Consider the following 27898-nt stretch of genomic DNA (forward strand, 5'->3'; position numbering starts at 1 on the left):
TCCGGGTCCGGAAGCCCGGGCCTCTGAGGAGCGCGCGCGTCCAACCCTCTGGAGCCGAGTACACGGGTGGACCCTGGGTTTGAAGCGCGCGCTCTCCCGGGCTGTGGTCGTGTTTCCGGATGCAGACGACCGAGAGCACGCTGGCGGTGCCCCGGCTGCCACCGCACGACCCGGGGACGCCGGCGCTGTCGGTGGTGGACATGCACACGGGCGGCGAGCCCCTGCGCATCGTGCTGGCCGGGTGCCCGGAGGTGATCGGCCCCACTCTGCTGGCCAAGCGGCGCTACATGCGCCAGCACCTTGACCACCTGCGGCGACGGCTCATGTACGAGCCCCGGGGACACCGGGACATGTACGGGGCGGTGCTGGTGCCGAGCGAGCTGCCAGACGCGCACCTGGGCGTCCTGTTCCTGCACAACGAAGGCTACAGCTCCATGTGCGGTCACGCTGTGCTGGCGCTGGGCCGCTTCGCGCTCGACTTCGGGCTGGTGCCGGCGCCCCCGGCCGGCGCCCGCGAGGCCCGCGTCAACATCCACTGCCCGTGCGGGCTGGTGGCCGCCTTCGTGGAGTGCGAGGGCGGCCTGAGCCGCGGCCCGGTGCGCTTCCACAGCGTCCCGGCCTTCGCGCTGGCCACAGGTAACGGGCAGGACCCTCCCAGCCCCAGGTTGCAACCCGATGTCCAATTAACTACACTGTCTCAGGGCTGGGACCCACGCCGCGCAACTAACCCACCCCACAGCCTTTACAACTAATAAACAGGTAATTCTGAATCACTGCGGATGCGTGTCAGCTCTTAGCCTCCCGGATTTGGGCGGCGCATGCAATTTAATTATCCCCCAGGTCTATCAGCTGTGGTCTTGAGAGAGCCTTCAGAATTACAGAATTCCGCATTTCTTTTAGAGCAGGGGTCTCAAACTCAACTCAGCATGTGGGCCGCAGAGCAAGATCACAGCCGTTCCGCCGGCCTCACTAGGTCTACAAAAGGCAACTGTTATGCAACACTTTTCTCACTGCAGTTGAAAACAAAAAAAAATCAGTACAAGCACAATTGTACATGCAGTTTACTCAAGTGTTACAAAACGACCAGAAACTGTAGTTCGCATCACAACTGCTGTTAACTAAACTAATATCTAGCTAGGATGCTAGAGAAATGAAAAATACAAGTAGGCCCCTAGGCTTACTTAATTTTATCCAAAATATTTTGAACTTCGTGGATTAGTCTGCGGGCCGCACAAAATTGTTCGGCGGGCCGCGAGTTTGAGACCCCTGTTTTAGAGCCTCTTTCCCCACACATCAGGCATTCCTAGAGATTTCCCAGTTAGATAAAGCAGGGTCTGGAAAGAGCAAAGAACAGCCAGCATACCTGGGTTCCAGGCTGGCTCAGAATACCCTCACTAGAAACACTATACTTACTGGCAAGTTACTAAAACTCATCTGGAAAAAGTGCTTTCCCCACTTCTGGGGGGGGGGGGGGGGAGGATTAGATTAGAATGAACGAAGCAATTTATAAATCATAAAAATAGGGATATGTGGCTCTTATACTTTAAAAACGGAACAGACTTTGCCTAGCTTCGGAGCCTAACAACCTGGTAAAGCTGTGCAACCTTAATCAAATTACTTAACCTCTCTGTGTTTGTGCTTCTTCATGTATTATCTCATTGAGTTTTGGTGAGGATATATATTAGGTATATATTCATTCTAAGAGACAGATTGCAGAATACATAAGATTACTAGTTAGTTCTCTATCTATGCTGAGTCTTCAGAAGGTTTTGTTGGGTTCCCTAGTACAAAGCCTGTATGTCATGTACAAGAACTGTCTAATAATTATCCTTACATAGAGGGAAATCTCTCCGAAGGGCTGAATTCTGTCAGCGAGGATGCTTTAGTAGTCATGATTGGAAGTCAGCTGGGAGCTCATTTATTCCAGCCAGGAATAGGATTATCACCTTTTTTCAAAGTCTTCAAACTATGCAAATCGTTCTGTTAATTCAATCTTGATCCTTCTCTAGGATCTGGATTCAAGATTAATTAGCCTGATTCTGAATGATGCTGTAATACACCAGGCCAGTGGTCGGCAAACTCATTAGTCAACAGAGCCAAATATTAACAGTACAATGATTGAAATTTCTTCTGGGAGCCAAATTTTTTAAACTTTATAGGTAGGTACATTGTTATTAACTTAATTAGGGTACTCCTAAACTGGCCTTTGCTAAAAAGGCCGTCAATCTGAGAGCCGCTTGTGGCTGGGGAGCTGCGGTTTGCCAACCACTGCCCCAGCATTTGTCAGTCTTAGAGCAAATTGATCTCACTTGTACCTTTAGGAGAAAACGAGGTCACATCTGCATTGAGAGGGTGTAAAGCCAGTATCCAGAGCCAGGGCCACTATCACAGCAGCCTGGCCCATGCAGGTTCTCATTAGATTCGGACAGTCGGTAAAGAAACAGCGGAGCCAAAAACTGATGGGCCATAGTCTTTAATTCTAGCTTGCACCCGGCGGGCAAGTAAAAATACACACTGGGCTCCAAAACCCAGTCACATTCAGTGCTCACAAAGCTACTGACTTATCCGAGTTTCCTAGAATCAAAGGTTTCTAGCTCACCAGACTTATTCACCTCTGTTCCCCATCTCCTTCCTTATCCCAGATACAAACTACACAAACTGGCATCTCACTCAGCACTCCGCCATCTTGGCTGCTTCTCCTGGCCTCCTCCACGTGGCCTTTCTCTGCTCTCCTCTGCTCTCTCTTCTAATCATCCCAGGAACCAAGAGCGCAAGCTCCCGCTTCATCCCCATTTTATAGTGTAGAAATCCAAACTCTTAATCCAATATACAAAATAGGGAAGTCTCTAATACAGACACTTCTCTGAGGCATGATTGGATTGTACCGCCCCACATCAAAACGGGTGGGAAAGGCTTAATCCCAAAACCAAACCCCAGGCTACAAGGATTCTACCTGCCCACAGAGACACACATTAATATCACCTGGGTGACGGCCTCCTCGTGGGCAGCGTCGTCTTTAACAAAGTGAGCATAATATATTTTATCTGCCCAACAGAGGGCTCTTGAAGGAGACAGGAATTTATATTTAAGATTGTATCTCAAAAACCTCAACAGTTTAAAGCACTTGGCTACCTAGGCCACCCCCGTAGCAGATGGAAGCTCTCTAAATTTTGTGGGAAATGACAGAAGGCAGCAGGATCCACCACTACCCCAATTTGGGCTGGTGACAGCAGGGCAGCCAACCCCATAAACACAGTAGTTTCTAAGAGCGCCACTGCTTGACCGTACTATAATCTGAGAATTAATGGTCTGTAAAGCCAGGAGGCACGGCCAGGGCCACCATCACAGCTGCCCAGCCAGTGCAGGTTCGCATTGGATTCGGACAGTCGGTAAAGAAACAACGGAGCCACAAACTGATGGGCCATAGTCTTTAATCCTAGCTTGCACCCGGCGGGCAAGTAAAAACACATACTGGGCTCCAAAACCCAGTCACATTCAGTGCTCACAAAGCCACTGACTTATCCGAGTTTCCTAGAATCAAAGGTTTCTAGCTCACCAGACTTATTCACCTCTGTTCCCCATCTCCTTCCTTATCCCAAATACAAACTCTACACAAACTAGCATCTCACTCAGCACTCCACCATCTTGGCTGCTTCTCCTGGCCTCCTCCACGTGGCCTCCTTCTCTGCTCTCCTCTGCTCTCTCATGCTAATCATCCCAGGAACCAAGAGGGCAAACTCTCGTTCCGCCCCCATTTTATATTGTAGCTTCACAACCTCTAATCCAATATACAAAACAGGGAAGTCCCTAATACAAAATCACTTCTCTGAGGCATGATTGGATTGTACCGCCCCACATCAAAAAGGGTGGGAAAGGCTTAATCCCAAAACCAAGCCCCAGGCTATAAGGATTCTCAACACACATTAATATCACCTGGGTGACAGCCTCCTCGTGGGCAGCGTAATCTTTAACAAAGTGAGCATAATACATTTTATCTGCCCAACATGGTCACTTTGAGTCATTAAGAAAATGAAATCCTAAATTCTCTACTTAGAAAAATACAGAAATGGCAGACTGACAGTATTTCCTAAAGATGACTGCTCTGTCCCTCCCCAGCTCAGTAACCTTGTGAAAGGGATTCTATTCCTCAATATCATGTCTGTAAAATGAAGATCACAACTGTACCCACCTCAGGAAATTACTGAGTCCACCACCACTCCACCTGTTAAAATGAAAACTGAGTTTGGATCACTGTATTCAAGTGCTAGAATAGTAGGTAGTATTTGTTGAATGAGTATCTCAAATGAAATCTGGAAAGAATATACTGATTGACAAATTGTTGGTCAAATAAGTTTGTAAATATGATATATATGTTTGCTCGCTTATAGTTTGCATTGGGTGTGGGGTACAGGCTGTAAGCAGACAGAGTCGTTATAGCCTAAGGCTTAGTTTTAAAACTAAGCTTTTCCCCACACCCTTGACTGTTGCTATGGGGTGGTGCACTCTCATGAGGAATCCCATTATGCCTCAGATAAGTGATTTTGTGTCAGAGACTTCCTTGTTTGTATAATATATATTGGATTAAAGGTTTTGATTTCTACACTATAAAAGGGGGCAGACCGGGAGCTTGCTCTCTCTCAGTTAGCATTAGAGAGGAGAGCAGAGAAAGGCCACGTGAAGGAGAGGAGAAGCAGCCAAGATGGCGTCGTGTTGAAGGAGAAGCCAGTTTGTGCAGAATTTGTGCAGAGAGAAGGAGATGAGGAACAGAGGTGAGTAAGGCTGGTGAGGTGGAAACCCTTGATTCTAGGAAACTCGGATAAGTCAGTGGCTTTGGGAGCCCTGAATGGAAAGAGAAGTGTTTTCCCACTGTGTGTATGTCTTTCCTGCCGGGTGCAAGCTGGGATTAAAGCTAATGGCCCACCAGTTCTTGGCTCCATTGTTTCATCATCATCTGTCCAAAACAAATGTGAACCTGCATTGGCCAGGCAGCTGTGATGGTGGCCGTGGCTACTGGCTTTACACAAATATAATGTCAGGTCCTCTTAAGAAAGAGTTCTGTTCCCATTGGGTTTAAACTTTTGGCCTTAATATTAACATTTATTGCATTCTTAATCTGTGCCAAGCTCTGCCCAGACATTATTACATGGAATTCTCAAAAGGAACCCTTTGGGGGGAATAGCAATTCCATTTTTTTTGTATGTGTATTTTTCTGAAGTTGGAAACGGGGAGGCAGTCAGACAGACTCATGCATGCGCCCGACCAGGATCCACCCAGCACGCCCCACCAGGGATCCACCCGGCACGCCCACCAGGAATCCACCTGGCACGCCCACCAGGGGGCTATGCTCTGCCCATCTGGGGCATCGCTCTGTTGCAAACAGAGCCATTCTAGCACCTGAGGCAGAGGCCACAGAGCTATCCTCAGTGCCTGGGCCAACTTTCCTCCAATAGAGCCTTGGCTGTGGGAGGGGAAGAGAGAGACAGAGAGGAAGGAGAGGGGGACGGGTGGAGAAGCAGATGGGCGCTTCTCCCGTGTGCCCTGGCCGGGAATCGAACCTGGGACTCCTGCACGCCAGGCTGACGCTCTACCACTGAGCCAACCAGCCAGGGCCAGCAATTCCATTTTACACACAAGGACACCAAAGCCACAATTAGCTTTCTAGCAGTCCTTATTTCCATCTAATTCCTCATTCTCCTTTCATTAAATGTGCTTTTCAAGTTGTGCCAGCATCCAGATAAGACCTTTTTTCAGTCAGTTTTGCTTTTAAGTTCCACAGGCATGTTTTACTCTTTTGATGATACATTTGCTGTTTTTACACATGTGAAAAGTGCTCTGTGGGCTAGTCTATAACTGATAGCATACTGGTACCTTTGTATGACTATGCAAAATCAGGAATAGAAGAAGTATTTTATTTTCACAACTTAATTTCTGAATCTGCAACTTAGCTTCATTGCTGCCCCTTTTCCTGAAATATGTGTGAATGAAGGTTTTTGAAAATAGCCAAAGCCTTGGAGAAGAGGGCCTTTTGGTCCTCAACTAGAACAGGTTACCAGGGAAGCATCATCTGCCCCCTTGCATGTGTCCCTTGCCCCTACCTTCCCTACTCCTTGCTGCCCCTGTCACACCCTGCAGCTTCTCCATGGTGCTGTGGGGAAGTTAACTTGCACTCAGGACCTGCAACCTCCTTTCTCAGTCCAGAGGAAATTTTTCTGTTGACCAGGAGAAATATTTCTGCCTGAGAACACTCCTTTGCCAACAAATCTCTTTCCCCTGAGATCTTAGTTTTCCACCAAACCTGCTTTCTCCCCTGCCGTGTGCCTCCCCAAGAGGCTGTGATAACCGAATCCACTGGAATTGCAGAGGAGGGACAGAGGAAAATGTGAGAAGGGGGAAAACAGTTTTAACATCCCAAAATATTATCCAGCCCCATTCCTTTGGAAATACAGATTCAGGATTTCAAACAACTGACCTTCATGTGAAACTTTGGGTATGTCAGGCACTCAAAATACTCATTATAAACCCTGATGCATGAGCCCTGGTTGGTTGGCACAGTGCTAGAGCATCGGCCTAGCGCGTGGATGTCCTGGGTTCAATTCCTGATTAGGACACATGGGAGAAACGACCATTTGCTTCTCCATTCCTCCCCCTCCTCTTTCTATCTCTTCCTCTCCTGCAATCATGACTCAATCGTTCAAGCACGTTGGCCCCAGATGCTGAGGATGGCTCCCTGGAAACTGCACCTCAAATGCTAAAAATAGTTTAAGAGAATGGCCCCAGATGGGCAGAGCATCAGCCCCAGCAGGGATTGCCGGGTGGATCCCGGTAGGGTCTCTCTGTCTCCCCTCTCACTTGGAAAAGAAGAAAAAATAAATTAAAACCCTGATGCAAAATCACTGACCATAAAGGCCAATGATTCTACAATGGCTTTATTCTGAGTATTTGCTTGCAGGATACTTTCATGAAATGAAATATATAAGTGAATATGTGTTTGAATATAATATATAGGAAAAAATATTTTTTTGTTTTTTTCATTTTGTTTTGACATTAGAGCTGAAGAAAACCAATATGTGGCTAGGATTCCAAATCCTTACTATTAAAAATCACTTCTCGCCCTGACCGAGTGCTCACTTTGTTGGAGCATAGTCCCAATGCACAGAGTTGTGGATTCAATCCCCAGTCGGGTGCATGCAAGGACAAACCAATGAATGCATGGATAAGTGGAAAACAGATTTGATTTTTCTCTCTCTTTCTTCTTTTCTCTCTCTCAAATTAATAAATAAAAAAATTTTAAACCATTTTTAAATTCAAGGGGAGCTACATCTTCCTTCATAACTTTCATACATTGATCTCCCAGGGATTTTCCTCTGTATGCCTCTATGCTGTTTCCTAGAAAAAAGGATCCTCATAATAATTAACAAATATATATATATAATTTAAGGAAAACTTGGCATTCAAATATATACTTCATACAAACATCAAGTTAAAAATAGATGCACTTAAGCTCTTATTATTTACTTGATGCTTACTCATTTTGAAAATGGATTTTTGTTTCATTCCTTTGTATGATAGGAAGCTCCTTCCCCACCCCATCCCAAACATACACTTATAAAAAATTCTGTGATTTTTATTTCTAAAGTACTAAAACAAACTTATTTTTAAACACATCCTTTTAGATCTCCTGGTGGATGTTCCTGGCCATGGAAAGGTGGCAGTGGATATTGCATATGGCGGCGCATTTTATGCGTTTCTTAGTGCTGAAAAGTTGGGACTCAATGTTTGTTCTGCAAAGACAAGGGACCTTGTGGATGCAGCAAGTACAGTGACAGAAGCAGTGAAAGCTCAGGTCAGTACAAACGCCGCCATCAAACAACCGCCTTTCCCTGTGGCATGGAGGGAATACACACTACATGTCTGTACAGAAAATTAAATCCCTGTGCATTGTATTTAAATAATTAGTAGTACTAAGAACAAGGTACTGGTTTGACTCTCAGGCTTGAGCAAGATTACCTACGAGTTCTAGCTTTGCCGTTTGCAATTTTGTACCCTTGAGCAAGTTATATAACCTCCATGTGCCTCAGTTTTCCCATTTGTAAAATGTAAATTATTAAATTCTTACTTCATAGGGAGTTATAAGAACAGGTCAATACATGTAAAGGACTTAGAATAGTGCCAAGCCTTATAATATATGTTTAATGATGATAACTATTATTAATTTAAATAATACATACAAACTAATATAATTTGTGGTTACATAAACATACACTACATATATAATAGTATTCCATTAATTTTAAATGCATATGGTTTGCTATATGTGGTCATTCCACGAAATTTGAAAATAATGAGGCTCTGGCCAGTTGGTTCAGCGGTAGAGTGTTGCCTGGCGTGTGGAAGTCCTGGGTTTGATTCCTGGTCAGGACACACAGGAGAAGTGCCCATCTGCTTCTTCACCCCTTCCCTTATCTCTCTTTCTCTTTTCCCCTCCCACAGCCATGGCTCAAATGATTCAAGCAAAGTTGGCTCCCGAGCACTGAGGATGGCATCATGGCTTCTCCTGGGGCACTAAAATAGCTTGGTTGCCGAGCAATGGAGCAGTGATCCCAGACTGGCATAGTATTGCCTGGTAGGGGCTTGTCAGGTGGATCCCGGTGGGGACACATGTTGGAGTCTGTCTCTGCCTCACTTAACAAATAATAATAATAATAACAAAAAGAAAATAATGAATATAAAATATAGCTTATAAAATAGATTTCATTAAGTCTGGTCAGACTTTCTCTTATTTTACAGAGAACATTAATTCTTAATTAGTGAATTATTCTTATATGGCTAAGAAGTTAGTTAAATAACTACTCAATTAACTCTAGTTTTTGCTTGGAAAACTATTCTGATAAAATTAGTTTAGATAATAAACAAACCTAGAATATTCTTTCATTTCTAGCACCAGTTTGCCATTTCACCTTCAAATTGAACCCTATAAATAACTCATATACAACATTTGAATGTAAATAACTTGTGAAAGATAGTGTCTGATATTCTTATACTAATAATTATGGACCTATTTAACATATCTGAAGCTTTAATTTAACATAATTTATAACTTAAATAACAAAATGAAAATTTACACTATATCCCTGTTCTAAATTATTATTTTTCCAGGACTGTCAATACCAATATATAGAATTATTTTATCATTATAACTTCTGAATTTACATCAGTTCTCTGTTCCATTAAGCAGACAACTCATACTTTGAATTAGCAGTTTGGCATAAAATAATTTCACCTGCTTTCAATGAAATCAAAGGGAAAAGATACAGATTTCTTAGTAGAAGTAATTTTGAAGTTGTCATTGAAGCTTGAACTTCTCACCAAGGTTGTAAAGGGTAGACTTGAGGGAGGAGGGATTTTTCAAAATATGTGAGAAGAAGTTTTATTAGGAGTGTATCAGGCAATAGAACTACTTTGTGAATTGCCGGCCATTCACATGCTGATGAAGATTTAGGGAAAGGCCATGGTTGGGGTGCTGAAGTTAGTATATATAAATTCGTCTTCATTCATTCATTCTTTTAATGAACAGTTACTTACCAAGAACTGATTGTAAGTCAGACACTATGCTAGATGCTGAAAACACAAAGGAACAAAGCCCACCTTCAGGGAGCTCAGTCTAGTGGGGGGAGCACACCTGTGAACAGTGTGATGTTGGATGGTGCGAGAGCACAGGTAGGGCGTAGAGGCTTCAAGAAGACGGAGAACAAATAGCCGATATGCAGGCCTCTTTAACCTGGTTATAAATGGACTCTTTGAATTTTAAGAATCCAAATTGGCCCTGGCTGGTTGGCTTAGTGGTAGAGCATCGGCCTGGCGTGCAGAAGTCCCGGGTTCGATTCCCGGCCAGGGCACACAGGAGAAGTGCCCATCTGCTTCTCCACCCCTCCCCCTCTCCTTCCTCTCTGTCTCTCTCTTCCCCTCCCGCAGCAGAGGCTCCATTGGAGCAAAGATGGCCCGGGCGCTGGGGATGGCTCCTTGGCCTCTGCCCCAGGTGCTGGAGTGGCTCGCGACAGAGCGACGCCCGGGAGGGGCAGAGCGTCGCCCCTGGTGGGCGTGCCGGGTGGGTGGCGCCCGGTCGGGTGCATGCGGGAGTCTGTCTGACTGTCTCTCCCCGTTTCCAGCTTCAGAAAAATACAAAAAAAAAAAAAAGAAAGAAAGAAAAAAGAATCCAAATCTATTCTACTACTTTGTGACAGGCAAGTAGTAGTGGAAGGTAGTATCTGTAAGGATACACGTAGAAGGAAGTAAGATTGCAAACATCTTGGTCAAACTATCAGAAGTTACCGAAATCCAGGAAAAATTGAACGAGAAGCATTGCACATCTGGGCCTGACCTGACCACGCTTTACCCCTGATGTGACTTAGCTATCCTGCCAGTGCCTGCTTCTCTCTGTTTGTATCTGCTTTTCATACCAACCGACTTCATCCTTTACAATAAATCTTTATTGGTTCAATTGTTTCTTACCTAATAGCATCTGCGTCCTTGTAACTTTTGCTTGCTCATGGTCTCTCACAGTCTTTGTCTCTGTCAGTGGGATTAACTTGAGATCTAGATACTCATTGCCTGATTTTTCCACATGATCCTCTTCCTGTGTGAGCGGCTGTGGCCCAACTGTGGACTGACCATGCTGCGCTCAGTGCTTCCAAGAGTGTGTGTGTATAAAATAGGACTGTTCCTTTAGCAGAAGCTGCATGCAAGGCAACTTCCTTAGGAAGGCCTCAAAGTATGCTAAGAACTGCAACTTCCAATAAAACTGTGTTTATTCATAGCGACAAAGATGCCATTTCTAGCATTTAGTGCCTTGACCCAAAGGTATTTTAAAAATGATAAAGATGGAAAAGCTATGTCTAAGAATGTCCCACATATATGATTTGAAATAGAAATTTAAATCAATATATTTATTTTATATGTGGTTGATAAGGTTTTGTTATTTGCAGTTTAAAATCACTCATCCTGATAGTGAAGACCTTGGCTTTCTATATGGAACTATATTAACAGATGGGAAAGACACTTACAGTGAGGAGCCAACCATCAACATTTGTGTGTTTGCAGAAGAACAGGTATTAAAACACTAAGTTTTAGGCACAAAAGCCATGTAATGTGGAACTGTATGTAGCACTATGAACACTCTTATCTTCATTTATTCTGAAACAGGTTGACAGAAGTCCTACTGGCTCAGGAGTGACAGCCCGAATTGCCTTACAGTATCACAAGGGGCTTCTGGAACTGAACCAGACCAGAGCCTTTAAAAGCAGTGCCACTGGCTCAGTATTCACAGGGAAGGCTGTGAGGGTGAGTGACACCCTTAGCTTCTTTTGTAAATGTGTTACTTTTGAGACTGAAGATATGAAAGTAGCCCAACTGCCCATCAATAGATGAGTGGATAAAAAAGCTGTGGTACATTTACATAATGGAATAGTAGTCATAAGAAAGAAGGAAATCTTACCTTTTGCAACAGCATGGATGGACTTGGAGATTATTATGCTAAGCGAAATAAGCCTGTCAGAGAAAGACAAGTACCATATGTGAAATCTAATCAACAAAATAAACTAACAAAATAGAAACAGACTCATAGATACAGAGAACAGACTGACATTTGTCAGAGGGAAAGGGGGTTCTGAGCTGGGTGAAGAAGGTGAAGGGGTTAAGCAAAGAAAAAAACTCAGACACAGACAACAGTCTGGTGATTACAAGAGACAGGGGGCTGGGGGAGGTAGAAGAGGGTAATGCTGGGATAAATGGTGATGGAAGGAGACCTGACTTGAGGTGGTGAACACACAGTGCAATGTACAGATGATGTATTGTAGAATTGTACACCTGAAACCTATATATTTATTATCCAATGTCACCCCAACAAATCCATTAAAAAAGTACAATTGAAAAGAAAAAGACTGAAGAGGTGTAATTGGATGTGACGTGAGTTTCTTCACTCAGCTCTCAGAAGAGAATTTTAAAAACAGGCCTATAAAAACTGTTTAGCTAGGATATTGGTTCTCAAAGTATGGTTTGAACACTCCTGGGGGTTCCCAAGCTCCTTTCCATGGGTCCACAAGGTCAAAACTATATTCATAATATTATTAAGACATCATTTGCTCTTTACTTTCATTCTCTCATGAATGTACAGTGGAGTTCTCCAGAGGCTAAATGATGTGATGTACCAACCAACTGAATGTGGAAGCAGATACGACCATCTAGCTGTCTTCTGTTAAACCAGACAATAAATGTCTGCAAAAATATGAAACAATGCCATTTTTGTCATTAAATTTTTTATTTTGGCAAATGTTATTCTCATCAATATTTGTTGTTTATGTGCCTGTGGTGGCGCAGTGCATAAAGTGTCCACCTGGAACACTGAGGTCTCTGGTCCTGGGCTTGCCCAGTCAAGGCATTTATGGGAGTTGATGCTTCCTGCTCCTCCCTCCCTTCTCTCTTTCATTCTCTCTCTCTCTCTCTCTCTCTCTCTCCTAAGATAAAGTAAAAAAAAAAAATTTAAATTACAAAAATTTTTTGTTAATGTTAATATGTAATGAGTTTACTTTTTAAAATGAATTAATGAACAAATATCTTTAATTATCAAAATAGAAAATATTAATAAGATATAACACATGTAGGGTGACGGAGGACGATCTCTCTTTGGGTGATGGGTATGCAACAGAACTAAATGACAAGATAACCTGGAAATGTTTTCTTTGAATATATGTACCCTGATTTATTGATGTCACCCCATTAAAATAAAAATTTATTTATAAAAAAAAAAAGATATAACACATGTAAAACAAAATTTTTTGAGGTCGTCAAACCTTAAGGTATTGTATAAATGGGTTCTGTGCCAAAACGTTTGAGAACCATTAAATTAGGGTTTGGATATATATATATATATATATATATTTTTTTTTTTTTTTGTATTTTTCTGAAGCTGGAAACGGGGAGAGACAGTCAGACAGACTCCCGCATGTGCCCGACCCGGGATCCACCCGGCACGCCCACCAGGGGCGACGCTCTGCCCACCAGGGGGCGATGCTCTGCCCCTCCTAGGCGTTGCTCTGCCGCGACCAGAGCCACTCTAGCGCCTGAGGCAGAGGCCAAGGAGCCATCCCCAGCGCGCCGGCCATCTTTGCTCCAATGGAACCTTGGCTGCGGGAGGGGAAGAGAGAGACAGAGAGGAAGGAGGGGGAGGTGGTGGAGAAGCAAATGGGCGCTTCTCCTATGTGCCTGGCCGGGAATTGAACCCGGGTCCCCCGCACGCCAGGCCGATGCTCTACTGCTGAGCCAACCGGCCAGGGCCTGGATATATTTTTTAAGATCCTATAACTTTTTGGGGGTATGTTTTTATTGAATCAATGGAGATACTGTTGGTTCATAACACCATACATGTTTCAAGTGTATATAACACCATCTGTACACTGCATTGTGCATCCTCCACCCCAAGCGAAGTCTCTTTCCTTCTCCATTGCCCCTTCTTTGCCCACCTCCACCTGCCCTACCCTCCACCCTCCCCTGGCTGCTGCCTCCCTGTGGTATATGTAAGTTTGTGGCCAATCCCTTCACCTTCTTTCATCCAGTTCCTTCACCCCCGCCCCTCCTACAGCTGTCTGTGTTCCATGTGTCCAAGCCTCTGTTTTTGTTCTGTAGGAGGGTCTCATTTTATAATAAGATGTGAAAGTCCTGAAAAGTTGTGGAAATCAGGATTTTTGTAATGGAATCAAAGTTTAAACATGCTAATGGAGCTAATTAATGAATTTACTCATATTAATAAATGAAATCTACAAGATGATGTAATTACATCTAGTAAATGAATCTACTTATAAAGAGTCCTTTAACATAGGATTCTATACAAATAAAGACTTTTATATCCTAATATAGATGTTTTTAAAGTTTGTTTTTTCTAAATATTGATTTTCTTTATGTTAGGGATTCCTACATAATACATGATCTTATGAGATACCAAACCATTTACATTGTATGCAAATATTTGGGATACGTTGTCTTCAAGTCTGCAATTGAACATAAAATAAAAATCTGCAACATTTATTGGGTGTTTCACTACATGTCAACTTCCAAGTTAAGCACTTTATATTTTATGCGTACCATTTCATTTCATTTCATTTTCACAAGACTCCTAGGAGGTCAGTACTATTATCAACCTTTTTTTAAGAGATGATAAATTAAAGAATTCAATGGTTTAGGTAATTTGCCAGAGGTCAAACAGTACAAGATCCTGACTATGAATGTGGGTCTCCCTGAACTCCCCACACTGGTAAGCATTATATAACATTGCTATTAGACAAAGCAAGTTTTTTTCAGTGGGGCTTTATATTATAGCAGCTTTATAAAAAGATAATAAAATTGATGTACCCTAACCTAATGATTGACATTTTACTGTAAACTTCAGTTATTCTCATTTAAAAGAAAAAGAAAATAAAAAGCTACTCCGTAGTTAGGGTCTGAAGTTACTTATTTAATAGTTACTAATCACACTTGGCAGAACCTCTTCACAGGCACATTCTCATTGCTGTCTCTGCTCTTCCAGGCTCTCTGGTCGTATCTTCTGCATCTCTTTCCCCCGCCTCCTTTCCTTGTCCTTCCATTTAGAGGTCCCCAATATTCATCCTGAGCCTCCTTCTCATTTCATCTGCCATTTGATGCCACTGGGAAATTTCACTCACTTCTGAAGCTATAACTCTCAGCCGCCCACTGATGATGACTTCCACACCTTCCTCCCTACCATGCCTACCCTGGGCTTCTCCCCGGGGTCTAACACTTGTATTCCCAACTGTCCAGTACATTTATCTTGAGACGACTGTCCCAGAGATATTGCAAACTCGACTCGTTAAAAGGTTCTTCCTTCCTGCCTTCCTAAATGTTTTTTTCCTGCCTCATTAATGGTAGTGACAGCTTCACTTTCAAGCCAAAATCTATAGCCACATTTAATTTATTCCTTTTCCTCACTTCCCACATACATCAGTCCCCAAGTCTGTCAGTTCTGCCTCTAAAGTATCTCCATATTTTGCTTTTCTCCATCCTCACTAAAAATTACCCTAGTGACTAAATTCAATCAGTGGATTAGCTTACCTCTCAGCAGAGTTCTGGGTGCCTAGTTCCCCTCCTCTCAGGTCGTCTCCCCCTCCACGGCTTGACTCATGTAAACACGGACCTGATCTGGTCGCTCTTCTTTTGTTGCCTATTGCATTAACTCGTGCATTTTCTTTAAAATCATGGAAATCAACAAGATGACTTACAGCCAGATACAAGATGAATGCAGTATTTTGATATTGTGGTTTCACCTTCCTTTTTCAGGAAGCAAAATGTGGTGATTTTAATGCTGTCATAGTGGAAGTATCGGGACAAGCCCATTACACGGGGACAGCAAGGTTTATAGTAGAAGACGGTGACCCACTGAAGGATGGCTTTCTTCTCAAGTGACGTCTATGACTTTTAACAGTTTTTTTTTTAAAGTAGTTATTATCTATAAGTAGTTTTTATCTGAATTATGTGGAAACCTGTATCCAAATTGTACATGTAAGCCAAGTTCCATTCTTTCTAAAATACAGTAGGACACTGTGACTAAATAGAAAGTCATTATACCTATTTTTGCATATATATGTATAAATCTCATGTCTAGCGCGCGCACGCACACACACACACACACACACATATAAATCTCACGTCTAACATACATAATGCCAAAAAATCATGTAAAACTAAAACCTTAGTTCTTGTGTGAAATATTATTCTATGGTAATTGCTATAATATTTTGTTTTAAATGCTCTTTGAATAAAATAGCTTGAATTGTAGCCTTCACAATAATGACTCTTACAAGTTTATTATTTTAGACTTCCAGTGTTTTGAGTAAAACGATGTGCTCTCTCTAAGCAGGATGTGAGGGAGATGGATTACTATAAGGTACTCAACACCTTACATTCACAGCCCGGAAGGAGCGGGGCAGGCGCTGCCTCAGGTACACATTGTAGCTCTCGCCAGATGTTTTCTGTGCTGCAAAACCCAGCTCCTACCCCAGGAAACTGAAGTTTCATAAACTGATGTGAGAAGACCAACTGATATAATGAGACCTTTGATATTTCTTTAAGGCCCTTATTAAAAGGGCTGTGTATTGTGTTATTGAAATATAGGTACATAGTAGAAATCAGTCAGTGAATCACTACAGTGGGACAAGTCTCACTCTCTACCAACTAGATGGCCAGGTAGATTTCAAACGCGAAAGAAATGTTAACTCTTGGTATTCTTGCTAGTAAACTGAGACTATTAAAAATAAATGTGATCACCCCTGGTGGGCGTGCCGGGTGGATCCCGGTCAGGCGCATGCAGGAGTCTGTCTGACTGTCTCTCCCCGTTTCTAGCTTCGGAAAAATACAAAATAAATAAATAAATAAATAAGATCATTATCAGTCATTATAAAATGAAATCTTAAAAATTATTTAACAGGCCTGACCTGTGGTGGCGCAGTGGATAAAGCGTCGACCTGAAAATGCTGAGGTCGCCGGTTTGAAACCCTGGGCTTCCCTGGTCAAGGCACATATGGGAGTTGATGCTTCCTGCTCCTCCCCTTCTTCTCTCTCTCTCTCTCTCTCTCCTTCTCTCTCTCTCTAATAAAAATGAATAAATAAAATCTAAAAAAAATTATTTAATGTGATGCTCTCAATATTCATTAGACTCTGTTATGAGGTAAGTAGAATTTTTTTTCCCCTGACCAGGCAGAAACTGAAGTAATTAATTCATTTTAACTGGCTTTACTATCCAGCAAGTCTGTATAGACTCTGTTTTTAGGTCTGTGATTGAATTACCTAAAATTACACACACAAAATAATATTTTCCACTCGTTCTGTATAATATTCAATGGTAAAGAATCACTTCTCTCTAAAAAGTGACACTATTACTTTCTTTTATCAACACTCTCCTTTTCTCCAGAGACTATCCATCCCCTAAATGTAGCCTTGCTGGGACTACCAGGCAAAGGGGACACCAATCAGGCTCTTTCCTCCAGGACCTAGGATTTTGAGAGAAATGACATAAGGTCTAAAAAATGATTGGAGCAGACTTATTTCTGATAGTGCCCTAAAGAGCTTACCCTCAATTAGTATCTGCTATCTCTACCCACAGAGCTGCCCTGACTTCTCTTGTTCTTGATGCTGGCTGTTAGACTATCCTTTTGTAATCTGAATGTCCCCTATCTTTCCAGTAAATTCCTTTCTTGCTTAAGGGAGACAGTGCCCTATTTGTATTACTTATATCCAAAGACCTTAATCCATCTACTACCTCCTTAAATCTCTTTTTCCCTTTGCTGCCAGCGCCTGCGTTCAGATTCTTTCGTTTCTTCCCTGGGCCATTACATTGTCTTTTCTTAACGGGTCTCTCAGTTGCCAGATTCTCCTCCAATAGTCACTCAAAAAATATTTTCTTGTGTGTGTTTCTATCAGTTTTCCAGAGTGCTAAATGCTAGGAATCTAATAAAACAGACAAAGTCCTGGCCCTGGCCTGTTGGCTCAGTGGTAGAGCATCGGCCTGGCGTTCAGGAGTCCTGGGTTCGATTCCTGGCCAGGGCACACAGGAGAAGCGCCCATCTGCTTCTCCACCCCTTCCCCTCTCCTTCTCTGTCTCCCTCTTCCCCTCCCACAGCCAAGGCTCCATTGGAGCAAAGTTGGCCTGGGCACTGAGGATGGTTCCATGGCCTCTGCCTCAGGCGCTAGAATGGCCCTGGTTGCAACAGAGCAACGTCCCAGATGGGCAGAGCATCGCCCCCTGGTGGGCATGCCGGGTGGATCCCAGTTGGGCGCATGCAGGAGTCTGTCTGACTGCCTCCCGTTTCCAACTTTAGAAAAATACAAAAAAACAAACAAACAAACAAAAACCAGACAAAGTCCTAGTCTTCACAGAGCCTAGAGCCTACTATGGGAAGCAAGTTACAGTCATGAAAACATAATTGTAGACAGTGGTATGTCCTAAGCCAAGGCTTCCCCTGAGAGACTGACATTCACTTGGGGATGGGAGACAAGGGGACTGGGGAGGGGGTAGTGGCAGAGCTTTCCAAGCAGAAGAGAGAGCAGATGCAAATGCCCCAAGGAAGTCACAAAAGGCCAGCGTGATTGGAGTGGAGCAAAAAGAAAGAAAGTGGCCCAAAATGAGACTAGAAAGGAAACAGATGTGAAATCATATATTGCCTTGTAGTAAATATTACGTATTGAGGTCCTTATTCTAAATTAAATGGAGTAAGCCATTAATGTTTAAATAAGTGATTGGCATGATCAAATTCACTTTGTTTAAATGAGCTTTCTGCCTATAGTGTGGAGTAGGAGCTGGATGTGGGGAGACTCAGTTCAGAGGTGACAGTGGTAGTCCAAAGAGAGGATGAGAGCCAAGATTCAGGTGGAGGATGAAGTGCTGGAGGAAGTGAAAGGATACAAAGATATTTAACAAGTAAAATTCCCAGGTCTTGGTGATTGGACATGGGCTGGTGATGAGGAAGAGAAATTCATCTAGGAAGAACTCACAGTTTTTGGCTAGTAGCCCTAGATGAAGATGGTACGATCTTTTAAGATACAAAATATTGAGGACCAAGGTTTTTAGGCAAGATCATGAATTCCACTTTGGCCACCTTGCATTTGAGGTGCGTTTGCACATCAAGGGGCAATGCCAAGTGGCAAGATATATATGGTTTGGGGCTAGAGACATAATTTAGAGTTGTGAATAAAGAGTTTTCAAAGCTTTGGGTGTGAGTGAGATGAGGGAGGAAGTCCAGAGCTGCCCAAGACTAGGCCTTGATGGACTCTAGCATTTAAAGGTAGGTAGGGGAATGAACTGGCCAAGGACACTGAGGCAAACAAGGAAGGAGGAAAGCCAGGACAGTATGATATCACTCTTGTCTTTCTGATCATGGCTTAACCATGGCTTATACTCCTTCAAAGACTAGTGCCAATATGCCATCGTCCCCCAGTGAAGTTCAGTCTCTGAAACACTGTACACAAGGCCTTTATAAGTGGGCCCCAGTCAATGTCTATTATTTATTTCTCTCTTCATTCCCTACTGCCATGTATACTAAGATACAGACTCTTCTTGCCAGTACACAAGAGTAAATACTTAGACACTAACCTTCTGACTATATATACATCAAATGTCTCCCCACCGCTTTTTGGAGAGTCCAATATCACTTCTTGTGCAAAATCTTCACCAGCTACCCTACGTTAGTCACCTCCATAACATTTCATTTTATATATATTCAACAACACGATATTGTAATATATTTGTGTTTACTTAAGACTGTAAGTTTCTTTCTGCTAGAATCCTTATTTATTGTTCCTGAAAACATAGTACAGAGAAGATTTTAGAAATAAATTAATATATTATTTTTTATTTTTTGGTGAGAGGAGGGGAGATAGTGAGACAGACTTCCACATGCACCTCAGCCAGGACCCACCCAGCAATCTTGTCTGGAGCTAATGCTGGAGTACTAAGCTATTCTTAGTGCCTGAGGCTGATGTGCTCCAATGGAGCTAGCCTCAGTGCCTAGGGCCACACTCAAACTAATCAAGCTACTGGCTATGGGAGGGAAAGTGGGAGAGAAGGGGTGGGATGGGGTGGAAACAGATGGTCACTTATACTATGTGCCCTGACCAGGAATTGAACCTGAGACATCCATACACCAGGCTGATGCTCTATCCACTGAGCCACTGACCAAGGCTCTATTATATTTTTTGTCTTTATTCAGTGGTTCTCATCTAGGGTTGATTTCCCCTGCCATATTAACATTTGGCAATATCTGGAGATATTTTTAGTTGTCACTACAGGCAACTCATGGGTAGAGAGAGACTAGGGATACTGCTAAACATCTGTAATCCATAGGCAGCCCTTACAACAAAGAATTGTCTCAAAGTGTCAATAATGCTGAGGCAGAGAAACCCAGTCTTAGTTTACCACCTTAAATGGACTCTGATTTATGCTGTCAATTTCCAGTAAGATGTTTTTCCTCATTGAAATAGGCATCCAAACCATTAATATCATTGATTCTAAAGACCTACAAATGCACTACTCATTCTTTAGAGCAGTGTTTCTCAAACTTGACTGTGTATCAGAATCACTTGCTAGGCAGGTGGCTGGACTCCAGCCCAGAATTCAGATTCAGATTTAGGGCAGGGCCTGAGAATTTTCATTTCTAACAAGTTCCCAGGTCACACTGATGCTGCTGGTCTAGGGTCCACACTTTACAAACCACAGCCTTACAGAACCTGAGGGTTAATCACACTTTCTCCATTAAAAACCATGCCCAGAAACCTGAGATGCAGCTTCCCTGGGCAGGCAGGCACTTCCCGTTCCTGTATCTCCCAACCAGATACTGCATTTGTGGTGACTAACCAGTTGGCAATACCTTAACTCAAAACATCACGTTCCAGAGACTAATGAAGGCCAGGCCACAGGAAAAGGAACAATCACTCTCCCTTCTTTCTCCACACTTGTGAGAGCCAGTTATAGTCCTGAGGTCTAGGCTCTTTAAAACAAGATGACATCCTGCCTCCAGGATCCATAATCCTAGCTCCTCCATGTACCTGTGTCAGAATCACCTATGGGGTTTAGATTCATGGGCCTGTCCTCAGTAATCCTGGGAGTCAACCAGTGAATCTGTATTTTAATAAACACAGTACATGAGTGGTTCTCAAAGTGTCATCAAACCAACAGCATCATCACCACCTGGGAGCTTCTTAGAAATGCAAATTGTAGAACAGGACGACAGATCCACTTAATCTAAAACTCTGGGGTTCACCCCAGTCACTTATGTTTCAGCAAGAACTCCAGGTGATTCGTTCGTGCTCAGGTTTGAGAACACCTGGTTTAAATTATTCTGCCCCTCAAGTTTAAGATCTGGAAGGCCACTCCCGCTTCATCTGGCCAGACAGTGGACCCTGCGGATATCGGCTTGACACTTCCTGAAGCTCAGACCCAGGGCTGAGTAACCTCGCGAAGTTGCGAAGTTATACCTTGGCTTGGCTTCGGAAGGAATTTAGTGGGTGTCCCGCCCCGCGCTCCTGCGTAAACAAGCGGTTCCCTTGGAAACGCCTAGAACACACGTCAAAGGCTCCGCAGGGTCGGGCCACAGCCACCCCTCCGGCCGAGCGGGCTCCCGGCAGCGGCCTCTCACTCTGGCCCTGAACCACCCCTCCGCCTTGCGGCCGCCTCCCCTTGTGCGGGATGCGCAGAGCCGCGGCCGCCGCGGGGCCCCATGGAGGAGCAGCCGCCTCCGCCCGGCCGCCCGCCAGTGTGCATGGCCTTGTTGGGCAGCCCACACCCCGGCGCCCCCTCCGCAGCAGATCCACCTGGCGGGACTTCCTCCACGGTGACGGCGGCTGGCTTGCTGTCCTTCAGCACCGTGGCTACCGCGGGGGCCGCGGTGCTGGGGAACCAGAGCGACGGGAGCGGGACCGAGGGCGACATCACTGGCGCCTCGGCCTCCGGGGGCCTCGGCTGGCACGAGGCGGAGGGGGTAGCGGGGGCAGCGGAGAGGCCGCCACTGGGCCCCGGGCCGGCGCCGCTGCTGTCGCATGGGGTGGTGGTGGCGGCCCAGGGGCTCATCCTGTTGCTCATCTTCCTGCTGTCTAGCCTGGGCAACTGTGCGGTGATGGGGGTGATCGTAAAGCACCGGCAGCTCCGCACCGTCACCAACGCCTTCATCCTGTCCCTGTCCTTGTCGGATCTGCTCACAGCACTGCTCTGCCTGCCCGCCGCCTTCCTGGATCTCTTCACGCCGCCCGGGGTCTCAGCCACCGCCGTGGGGCCCTGGCACGGCTTCTGCACTGCCAGCCGCTTCTTCAGCTCGTGCTTCAGCATCGTGTCAATGTTCAGCGTGGCCCTCATCTCTCTGGACCGCTACTGCGCCATCGTGCGGCCGCCCCGGGAGAAGATCGGTCGCCGCCGCGCACTGCAGTTGCTGGTGGGCGCCTGGCTGGCGGCCCTGGCCTTCTCCTTGCCCTCTGAGCTTCTCCGTGCGCCCCGGGAGCCCCCGGCGGCGCAGAGCTTCCACGGCTGCCTGTACCAGACGTCCCCCGACCCTGCGCAGCTGGGTGTGGCCTATAGCGTGGGGCTGGTGATCACCTGCTACCTGCTGCCTTTCCTGCTCATGTGCTTCTGCCACTACCATATCTGCAAGACCGTGCGCCTGTCAGACGTGCGCATACGGCCTGTGACTACCTACGCGCATGTGTTGCGTTTTTTCAGCGAGGTGCGCACGGCTACCACTGTACTCATCATGATCTTCTTTGTCATCTGCTGCTGGGGACCCTACTGCTTCCTGGTGCTGCTGGCTGCTGCCCGGCAGGCACTGGCCACGCAGGCCCCCTCACTCCTCAACGTGGTGGCTGTCTGGCTGACGTGGGCCAATGGGGCCATCAACCCTGTTATCTATGCCATTCGCAACCCCAACATATCCCTGCTCCTAGGACGCAGTCGGGAAGAAGGTTACCGGACTAGGAATGCGGTCGCTTCCCTGCCCAACCAGGGACCCGGCCTACAGGCCAGAAGGAGCAATCGCTTTCGAAACCGCTATGCCAACCCGCTGGGAGTCTGCCCCAGAATGACCTCTTCCAATCCGACCAGCGCGACGGCGGGGGACGTGGTCTTGTGGGCTCGCAAAAACCCAGTTGTACTTTTCTGCCGGGAAGGGCCACCAGAACCTGTGACAGCATTGACCAAACAGCCTAAATCTGAAGCCAGGGACACCAGTCTCTAAGAAGGGTTGGGATACACAGCCTATGAAGGCAGACTTTTACCTGTTACATTTAATGATACAGAATTCTGGGGATAATCGTGTATTTCATAAAACCAAACATTTAAAAAAGTTACAGAGGGGGAGGCCTACCACTTCCCCCAAACATACAAGACAACTGTCCCCTTCAAAAGTGCCAAAAGGAATGTAAAATGCAAAAATTAAAATAATCTTAAACCACACAACTATTGTGAACAGTAAGTGCCAAAAATGACTAAAACCCCACAATTACCGAAAAGCTCATATTACAGGAATCATACATATTGTGAAACAAACAAAATCACTGAATGCAAATCAGTATTTGTTCAAACACAAAGAGTTTCAGGAAAGAACAGAGACCCTCAGAACTGCTTACCACCCCTCTAAATCACCAGCATTCAACAAAACTTCGGATTTCTGGCACATGCTACTCTGATACATGCTCTGGGTGCTTAGGTTGGGAGCGGAAAATCCTCACCCTTACACTTCCGTGTGCTTCCTTCACACCCCACCCCTCTAAAGTCTCTGTGGGGAATTTAAAATTCATATCCCATTATAAAACCATTGAAGGATTTTGAAAAGGTAGTTTATTACCATAAAATTCAACCACCTAAAGTATGAAAATGAAGAAATGCGGTTGTTTTAGAAAAGTATTCTAAGATTATACTCAAAGAGTACTGTACTGTTCCTCATCCTACCCCCAAAATTGTTTGCCCTGGCTAGCTTTGCCCTTACCTCACCTGCTACTTTTGTTTCTAATACATTGAGGGATGCTGTTCTCAGAATGATTTCACACTTGACAAAAAAAAAAAAACTTGCAAAGTAGAAAATCTTTGTCATTTGAGGTAAATTGATTTTGGGATGCAGTCAAAAATGTAATTTGAAGTCAAGTTTATTGAATCCGGTGAGTAATGTCATTTATATATATATTAATATAAGAGATTTCACTTTCCTATGTGGCTTTTAACAAATTGAAGATGTTTCCTAAGAGGAACTCTAAAAATATTTTGAGAAGTCTCCCCATTCTTGGAGTAAACAACTTTCAAAGAGGATCATACTCTTTTGCACTTTTGGAAGTTTGGGTACATTATTAAAAAATGAATCCTGGTTTTATAGATATGATTTTCCTAAAATAATGTAGTCTTTACTAGGAAGAGAGACTGGTTGTGGAATTATCAATATTATATAATGTTATAGAGTCTTAATAACTCAGGCAAGTCAAAGAGGTACTTTAGTCAATCTAGAGATATTGTTACAAATGTATAAAACAAAGATGCTTTTAAAAAATTCAGAAGCACAATTCAGCATTTGTGTCTGTACAATTTCATTAAATGCCACTCATTTACTCAGAATTTTACGAGCTCTTTTTGTGTTTTCTTCTTTCTTTCTTTTCCTCCATCCTGCCCCTCTTGTCTTCAATATTCCATAGCCTTAATCGGATAGTACTTTAGATAGGACACATCAGCTATCATATAAAATTTTTCATGTGAAATAGCAATCTTTTTTTTCTTGTAAAGTATTTAAAGATGTTAATTGTATTTAAGTTTCTGCGTGATAGGTGGGTATATGCCATTAATTTGTAATAAAAAATGAAAATATATATTTATGGCAGAGCTAAAGATTTTTTTAAAAGATATTTTCTTGTTTCTTTTCAAGGCACCTCATAATCAGAGGCTTACAAATTATATGTATTTTGCTACATTCAGTGTAGTACAAAGTGGATGAGATCATCTCTCCTTTTCAGTACTTGTGATAAAACATATACAGACTTAATGCAGCCAAACAGACATTTAACAAGTTACCTAGAGTATTTACCTATTAAAGGAAAAAAGTTGTATATTTTTTGCATTATGAGAAAATGGAATTTCTCTACAATTTAGGAAGAAATGATAAAAAAAAAAATCTTCCAGTTATGAAAGGTATCACAGACTAGGAAATCAGAAAAAGAGAGATCTTGGGGGAAGGGGGTTGGCCTGTTGCGAATAGGGTATTGCCTGTGATGAAGAATTGAAGGGAGGTATTTCATAAGCGTGTATAATAAATAAGCATGAAATGGTGAATGAAGGGAACATCTGAGAGAGTGGAAGTGAGAAGCTGGTGGCATGAAGGACTTTAAGACAGGAAAGAAATTCCCACCTTAGCTCTTGGTAGGGAGTGGTAGAAAGTTTTAGGAAAGGGATGGCTTGGGGAAGAGATCTCATGTTAGTGGCTCTAACAGTTATGGTCGACAAGAATAGGAGGGGAGAAAAGAGAAAGTTGTTAATAAGTTACTGAACTAGTGTTGTGTTTAATTCGAGGCTATACAACTAGTCAGTGATAGAAGCACAGTCTTTCTGGGCTCAGCACCCTACGTTCCGTTCTCTGTCCTCACAAAGATCAATGGTAAGGGACACTAAAGATGAGAAGTTATGGGACTGTCATCATCACCACCACCACCACCACCATCATCATCATCTACTGTTTTTATTTCCTACTTTACTTTGGGCACCTTCTTGGGTACAAAAGCTACTAAAAGGTAGAAATCACAGTACCTGCCCTAACAAGGTTTCCAGCATAATTATGAATCTTGTACTTAATAAAAATTGCCCATAATCATGACTCTTTAGTTTACCTGTGGGGAGGAAAAGGTGCAGCATTTCTAGAAGTGGTTATCAACGGAGATGGATTTGGAAGCAGAAGACATGTAGATAAAGGCCAGCTACCAATCTGGTCTATTTATAAATACTAAGACAAAAAGTAATGCCATGAATAAAAGATGGAGAAAGAACGACTTTCCAATAAAGTTAGGACTTCGGCCTTTTCTCACACTGATTGAGTATATGATTTCAAGGTCTTTGTGAGAGAAGAGGAAAGAGACTGAAATACTGGGATGTGTTCAATATAGCATAAGACAAGAAGGCCAGAATGCAGTCCTTCATACCGCATTCTGCTCCCAGGAGGAGTACTTCATTTTAATTACATTAACTGCGATGAGTCATACTCTGCATGGCACAGACATCAGCTCATTTGATCCTCAAAGCAGCCCTCCTAGGGAGTGGGGGGGGGGGTTCCACCCCCTATTGTGATCACTGCCCCTATTTTACAGATGAGAAAACTGGGGCACAGAGGAGGTACCATGTGATTTGTCTAAGTTCACCTGGGAAGTAAGTGCTAGACATAAGAGTATACCTACCTAGCATATCAGTGCCAGAAGTCCTGTCTTAACCACTGCATTGTATTGCCTCTCTAGTTTGTAAAACACAATGGGAAATCTGGAAAGGAGAGAAGTTAAACACAATTATCAAAGGGATAGGCCCTGGCCAGTTGGCTCAGTTGTAGAACGTGCAGGAGTCCCGGGTTTGATTCCCAGCCAGGGCACACAGGAGAATCACCCATCTGCTTCTCCACCCCTCCCCCTCTCCTTCCTCTCTGTCTCTCTCTTCCCCTCCCGCAGCCAAGGCTCCATTGGAGCAAAGTTGGCCCGCTGAGGATGGCTCTATGGCCTCTGCCTCAGGCGCTAGAATGGCTCTGGTTGTGGCAGAGCAATGCCCCAGATGGGCAGAGCATCGCCCCCTGGTGGGCATGCCGGGTGGATCCCGGGTGGATTCCGGTCGGGCGCATGCGGGAGTCTGTCTGACTGCCTCCCCGTTTCCAACTTCAGAAAAATACAAAAAAAAAGGGGGGGGGGGATAGGAAAACAGGTAGCATAATTTTTAAAATTTATCCAAAGTGTACAATTCAATATTGTTTTTATTTTCCCAATTTATTGGTTTTTGAGTAAGAGGCAGGAAGAGTAAGCGGAACCGAGACAGAAACTTGGATCTCTTTGTGTGTGTGCCCTAACTAGGAACGGAACCAGCAACCTCTGCTAACCCACCAGCTGTCTGGCCAGGGCTCGCGTAAAACTGAAAAGAAAGGGTTTGGTTAATTTGGAGAACACTATATATGATGTGTGTTTAAAAAATATATGAAGAGAGTCTTAGCAATGACTTACAGGGTAATAATCCCAGGTCTGGGTGATCTCAGTCAGCCTTCTTCTCTGTTCCTGCTCCAGGGAAGCTGAGCACAGCTGGAGAAAAGTTATAGTCGGATCCGTAGTGCCCTCTGCACAGAGACCCACAGTCGTACCAGGGCCCTCCGCACACGGACCCACAGTCGTACCAGGGCCCTCCGCCCTGCTCAGCCATCCCGACCTCTCTGCTTGTCAGCTGATCTTTCTGCCCTCCGTAGGTTTCTATGAACTTTCTCCACTCAAACTTTTAAATGACCCTCCCTTCTCAGAAGATGACCATCGCTCCTACCTCACCAAAGAAACAGAGGTCGTCAGATACATTACACTCATGTTTTAGCCACCAAAGGTAACTAAACTGAATTTATATGTCTTCTATTTTTAATTTTTATTTATTGATTTTAGAGAGAGAGGAAGGGAGAGAGAGAGAGAAAAAAAACCCCCAAAACATTGATTTGTTGTTTCACCCATTCATGCATTCATTGGTTGATTCTTGTATGTGCTTCGACCTGGGATTGAACCTTGGTGTATTGGGTCAGTGCTCTAACAGCAACTTAACTACCTGGCCAGGGCCTATACCAGTTCTTAGCTCTGTCTTTTCAGTAGTAAAACAACAACAACAACAACAAAACAAGAAACAGTCCCCTCGCTCTGGTCGCAACATGGCGACGCCCAGGATGGGCAGAGCATCGCCCCCTGGTGGGCAGAGCGTCGCCCCTGGTGGGCGTGCCGGGTGGATCCTGGTCGGGCGCATGCGGGAGTCTGTCTGACTGTCTCTCCCTGTTTCCAGCTTCAGAAAAATGAAAAAAACAACAACAACAACAAAAAAAAAAACCAGTCCCCTCTCCAGCCTCAGCCTCAGGAACCTCATGTTTATCAATTATTTCCTTGCCTGCAGGCCCAGATCCCTCCCCTGAGCACTTAAGCATGCCCTAAGCTCTCACTTAAAAGGGCAGGGAAGCCTCTCCTATTCCTCCACCCATTTTCTCTCCCTCAGCACCTTCCCTTCAGCTGAACTTGTCCAAAGAATTGCCTACACTTTTACTGCTGATCTAAAGCCTAGTTCACAATTTTCATGGTGCAAGGAAGTCATTTTTATGCAACTTATTTCCTCCCTCCC

The 27898-nt window shown here is 44.2% G+C and overlaps 2 protein-coding genes across 3 annotated transcripts; both read left to right on the plus strand.

Annotated features, from left to right (window-relative positions):
- The first annotated feature begins 5 nt into the window (after positions 1-5).
- L3HYPDH (trans-L-3-hydroxyproline dehydratase) lies at positions 6-16280 on the plus strand. 2 transcript variants are annotated; one of them, XM_066341522.1, is made up of 5 exons: positions 6-636; positions 7674-7843; positions 10983-11105; positions 11200-11337; positions 15343-16277. In XM_066341522.1, exons 1-5 carry the CDS (start codon positions 120-122, stop codon positions 15466-15468), a joined length of 1074 nt encoding a protein of 357 aa, XP_066197619.1. In that variant the 5' UTR covers positions 6-119; the 3' UTR covers positions 15469-16277. The 2 variants fall into 2 exon arrangements, with proteins under 2 accessions (XP_066197619.1, XP_066197620.1); XM_066341523.1 differs by lacking the exon at positions 10983-11105 and having other exon boundaries at positions 15343-16280.
- A 4992-nt stretch (positions 16281-21272) lies between these two features.
- On the plus strand, positions 21273-23428 carry GPR135 (G protein-coupled receptor 135). The gene has a single exon (XM_066342661.1). It carries the CDS (start codon positions 21273-21275, stop codon positions 22773-22775), a length of 1503 nt encoding a protein of 500 aa, XP_066198758.1. The 3' UTR covers positions 22776-23428.
- The last annotated feature ends 4470 nt before the right edge of the window (positions 23429-27898 follow it).

Source organism: Saccopteryx leptura, chromosome 6, assembly GCF_036850995.1.
Source record: "Saccopteryx leptura isolate mSacLep1 chromosome 6, mSacLep1_pri_phased_curated, whole genome shotgun sequence".
In the NCBI taxonomy this organism is placed as follows: Eukaryota; Metazoa; Chordata; class Mammalia; order Chiroptera; family Emballonuridae; genus Saccopteryx; species Saccopteryx leptura.

Coding starts and splice junctions, on each gene's coding strand:
- L3HYPDH (XM_066341522.1), top strand. CDS start 120: ATGCAGACGACCGAGAGCACGCTGGCGGTGCCCCGGCTGCCACCGCAC. Junction 637..7,673: donor GGCCTTCGCGCTGGCCACAG/GTAACGGGCAGG, acceptor ACATCCTTTTAG/ATCTCCTGGTGGATGTTCCT. Junction 11,338..15,342: donor TCACAGGGAAGGCTGTGAGG/GTGAGTGACACC, acceptor TTCCTTTTTCAG/GAAGCAAAATGTGGTGATTT.
- GPR135 (XM_066342661.1), top strand. CDS start 21,273: ATGGAGGAGCAGCCGCCTCCGCCCGGCCGCCCGCCAGTGTGCATGGCC.